The sequence below is a fragment of the Cibotium barometz genome, chromosome 52, assembly GCF_041138505.1.
Source record: "Cibotium barometz isolate CiBa-2024 chromosome 52, ASM4113850v1, whole genome shotgun sequence".
In the NCBI taxonomy this organism is placed as follows: domain Eukaryota; kingdom Viridiplantae; phylum Streptophyta; class Polypodiopsida; order Cyatheales; family Cibotiaceae; genus Cibotium; species Cibotium barometz.
The window spans coordinates 22,864,717-22,868,842 of NC_141097.1; the positions used below are offsets into that span (position 1 = coordinate 22,864,717).

The window sequence follows — 4,126 nt, forward strand, 5'->3', positions numbered from 1 at the left end:
AGGCCCCACTACTAAAAAATAAAATTGGTACATGTTTACCGTCTCCTTGCACATTGAAAGTGAAGTAGACTTGTAGATCGTGTGTTAGTGAAGTGGTAAGGAAAAGCACTTGAGAGTCCTAAGGTAATGGGTTCGAGTTGTCGTTCTGCAAGCGTTGGCACGTGTTGAGTTGTTCTTTCAAATTTCTAGCCAACTCAAAAAAAAAATGTAGAAGAAAATGAAGTAGGGTTAAGCATTTTTTTTTTTTTTGTAATGCGAGATTTTTATTTGTAGGGTTAAGCATTTTTCTTTTAAAAATGAACATAAGGGTTTAACCTCTGCGAGTCGGCAGTAGCCAGGGTTTTGGCTATGGATCCTTACAGCTTCTTGCGAAACCTGGACTCGCGCACGCCGTTTCTTAACGGCCTCAATGGGCTCAACCCTCTCAGCACTCTGAGCGGCCTCAACCTGGACCTTCCCGTACCCACAGATGTGCGTGGGAAGGGCAAAATCGCACGCGAGGAGGCTGCCCTGGAGGCCGAGGTAGTGCAGAAGATCGCCGCAGGGGAGTGGGAGTCCCTCAAGCCCAACTCTGGCAAGGCCATATCCATCGGCGACCATCAGATCTGCGTCGCGTACCATGAAGATAAGGACTCTGGCTACCGTATCTGGGAATGGCATGGCCATCTCCTCATGTTCGATGATGAGGAAGGGTACTCCCCTGAGTACATCTATGGCAACCATTTCCAGCCCCTCGTGAAGAAGCGGGATGATGGTGATAGCCACGATGATGGTAGGCCTGGTCCTGCTGCGGCGGCCGTTCGCAACGGTGGAGTTGCCCTTGGCCTTGGTAGCATCATCCCCGATGACAAAAAGAAGCAGCAGCAGCCTCAGCTGAGCAACATCCTGCACCGCAATGGTACTAAGGAAGCCGCTGTTGTGAAGAAGTGATGCCGCCATCCTGAAGAATTGGCATTGGATTCTAGCTCCATTTGTAAGTACGATATGCAGACATGATTTCTGGTTCTTATAGATGTAGCCCTTATCAGAACTTGAACCTTATAACATGTTTTCGCCTCTCTGCTATGCTGAGTTTCAGCTTACACCTCCTGTTTTTAGCCATATGGAATTTATCTGTGGCCATAGCATCTTAGCCTACATGTGGAGTAGCTCTGCAGCCATAGCATCTTAACATGTATGTGCGCTTTATTAATATAGGTGTGCAGTCATAGCTATTTAACATGAATGTCCTGTTTATTAGGGTGGGATTGCATCCATATGCTGTCTACTAGGGTAGCGTGGTATCCACAGTTGCTCTCCATAATGTGCTAAACTATCAGGGTAGCTAAGCAGCCATAGCATCATCACCAATATGCTGTCTTCCAGGGTAGCTTTGCAGCCTTGCTCTATGTGATGTGTTTGTGCGCATTTGTAATGTCTGTTAGGGTAGTTTTGTGATTATGGTTTACATGCTTTCTGTTTTCACTGGGCCAGCTTTGTAGTTTGTAATGTTCTGATTCTGCTCCTTGCTGTGGAGCTAGATCCCAAGTAAGAAGCCCTTATGGTGAGTTTTTGGAGTTCATATGAATCAATGCTCTTGCACTTTAATCTATTGATCTTGTCTTTAACTATAGATCAGCTGGCTGACTTTGAGGCTTTCTTAAACCTAAAAAAAAACTCATGAGAATTCGGTTTCACTGCTGTGCACAGAGGTGAGTAGCTGAATTTATAGTTTGCTTTGTGGTGCTGTGTATAAGACAATTGCAGAAGGGTGCGCTTTATTACACCTTGTTTATGTTTTAGTTCTACTTGCAGAGTTGAAAGTGGGTTGCATGCACTTGGAACTTCACATAGTGAGTAAAGTTGGAAGCTTTCAGTTTGATGCACTTCTATTATCTCAGTGTAGCTTTCCGAGCATCTTATATTTAGTAACTTTAAGTTTGGGGAACTTAACTTTCCATTGACAAATCTTGAACCTGTAGTTATACTTGGGTGCTTATGTTGTGAGCGGGGATGACATATTATGTAGTCCATGCTGTGCATGATGGTTTTCATGATTTGAAGCTTTGTGAGTAAGACTCTCATGGAGTCAAGATTGCGCTTTGGTTTTTGTTAAGGTGGTGAAGTAATCATGTAGCAACGACAATGTTTTATTTGCTGCTTTATATTGCCCGCTATTGGAGAAATATAGAGCCAAGTAGCACATGGTAACAATAATACCATACATGCGGATGGGCCACTTCAGTTTCCTTTTTATATCTTTACCATGGCTATTCATTTACAGATGTTGCTTATCTATGCAATTCCAGTGTATGTATGGTTGTTTAAGTATGGTTGTGTGGTTACTTAACTATGGAGCAATTATAAGTAGGTGCACTAATTTCAGTGTATGTATGGTTGTTTAAGTATGGTTGTGTGGTTGCTTAACTATGGAGCAATTATAAGTAGGTGCACTAATTTCCTTAAGTAATAGTTAAAACTTATAAAGATGAGTAAGTGTCCCAATTTCCTGAACTAATAGTTTAAACTTTACTTATTGCGATGAGTAAGCGTTCCAATTTCTCCTGGCTTTCTTTTTCATTGCTGACCTCTAGGTTTCGGGTCCAACTTTTAAATTGTTTATGTAGTGGGTTAAGCATAAATAATGAATATGCTGGTGGGTGTGACTTTATCATTGTTTTGTAAATTTAATGAAGACTTAAGAGTGGAAATTGGGATTTCTATGTGCTATTTTTACAAAGAGCTACTATTGGGTAGTGTTTTGAGTTTTTTTAGTGAGGGGTGGACTTGAAATCACACAAATGAGATTTCCCTTAGTGCTAGGCTTCATTATGGCTGAGTCTGCCTTGCATCTCTGGAGGTTTGACAGAAACTTAGTTCAAAGGGCTTTGTGTGAATATATGCTCTTATGTGTGTGTGTGTGTGTGAGAGAGAGAGAGAGAGAGAGAGCATATCTTGATACAGAGTTCTACACCCACTATTATGCATTGATGACGTTAGTGGGGATGTTGTAGTATCTAGTTCATACTATGCATAATGGAGTTGATAGTTATATAGTCTTGTGGGTTGACTACCATGAGTATATAACATGCACGTTCCTAAAAGGTGAATTTGGGCACGTTCTTGGATTCATCTAGGTATATATATATATATAAAAGGTGAATTTGGGCACGTTCTTGGATTCATCTAGGTACATATATATAGAAAGCAATTTCTAGTGATTGCCATTTTATCATGGTCCTTCAAAGGGGAAGAGAGAATGGCATGGTCTTTCAAAGGGGAAGAGTAGTAGAGGGGAGAGAGAGAGAGAGAGAGGTGAGCACGAATTCTTGGGTGCCATGTGATCAACATTGTCACCACAAAATACACAACTTTGTCTCCTCATCCTTCTTGGTATGTTCATTCTTCCAAAGTAGCATGGTGCAAGAACTCTAACCTTTCCAACCTTACCCTTCTTATCAATTAGTGTGTTACACCTGGACCTTTGATCTTCAATATATATGGCATCTCACCTTGTTTGCATTGACTTCGTAAATAATGTTGCCTTATGAACCTCCTTCAAATAGGTGATTTGACTTTGACTCTTTTGAAAGATTGTTTTCTTCCAATTGCCCGACTTGCATACTTATACTTTGGCTGATGAGATTTATTTGCTTGTATTGGCTCCTTTGTGGGTCTAGACCTCTTTTCCTAATTGCTCTTGCATATATATGGTGACACGGATACAATCAGTAAACACCCTTCAATTGACCAAATTTTGAAAGATGGCCTACTTCCATATCCTTAACGTAGGATGCACAATTAAGGCTATGGCCCACTTCCAATGTGCATACACTTAATCTTGCACTTTAAAGTGATGAGGTTGCTTTTGTATAAAGTCACATACATGACCCCATCATTACACACAAGCTAACTACCATCCTGGATTGACTCAACTAAGATAAGACTCATTTAAAATCCTTACAATCCTTAAGATTTAAAAAAAAGACCAAGTTCATATCTCATCATGATCATATATTCTCCCCAATGTGGCATTTTAAAATGTCATCACACGATCCACGTTTGTACCATTGGAATTCTCGAACTTATGATCATTACCCTTTTTTCAACCAAGTCTCTAGACCTTTTAGCTCTATTTTCCTAGGAA

The 4,126-nt window shown here is 40.8% G+C and overlaps 1 protein-coding gene across 10 annotated transcripts; it reads left to right on the forward strand.

The window, feature by feature from the left end:
• The first annotated feature begins 281 nt into the window (after positions 1-281).
• On the forward strand, positions 282-2,256 carry LOC147608964 (uncharacterized). Of its 10 annotated transcripts, none has more exons than XR_015264377.1 (4): positions 282-973; positions 1,614-1,691; positions 1,783-1,832; positions 1,962-2,256. XR_015264377.1 is itself a non-coding variant. In XM_086788585.1 (2 exons), the coding sequence occupies exon 1, from the start codon at positions 349-351 to the stop codon at positions 928-930; it is 582 nt and encodes a 193-aa protein (XP_086644711.1). In that variant the 5' UTR covers positions 282-348; the 3' UTR covers positions 931-973; positions 1,783-2,256. The 10 variants fall into 10 exon arrangements, 2 of the variants coding, with proteins under 2 accessions (XP_086644711.1, XP_086644710.1); XR_015264376.1 differs by having other exon boundaries at positions 1,795-1,832; XR_015264375.1 differs by lacking the exon at positions 1,614-1,691 and adding an exon at positions 1,474-1,543 and having other exon boundaries at positions 1,795-2,256.
• The last annotated feature ends 1,870 nt before the right edge of the window (positions 2,257-4,126 follow it).

What these genes read in the sequence shown, in the direction of transcription:
- LOC147608964 (XM_086788585.1), top strand. Translation starts at nt 349, where the DNA reads ATGGATCCTTACAGCTTCTTGCGAAACCTGGACTCGCGCACGCCGTTT.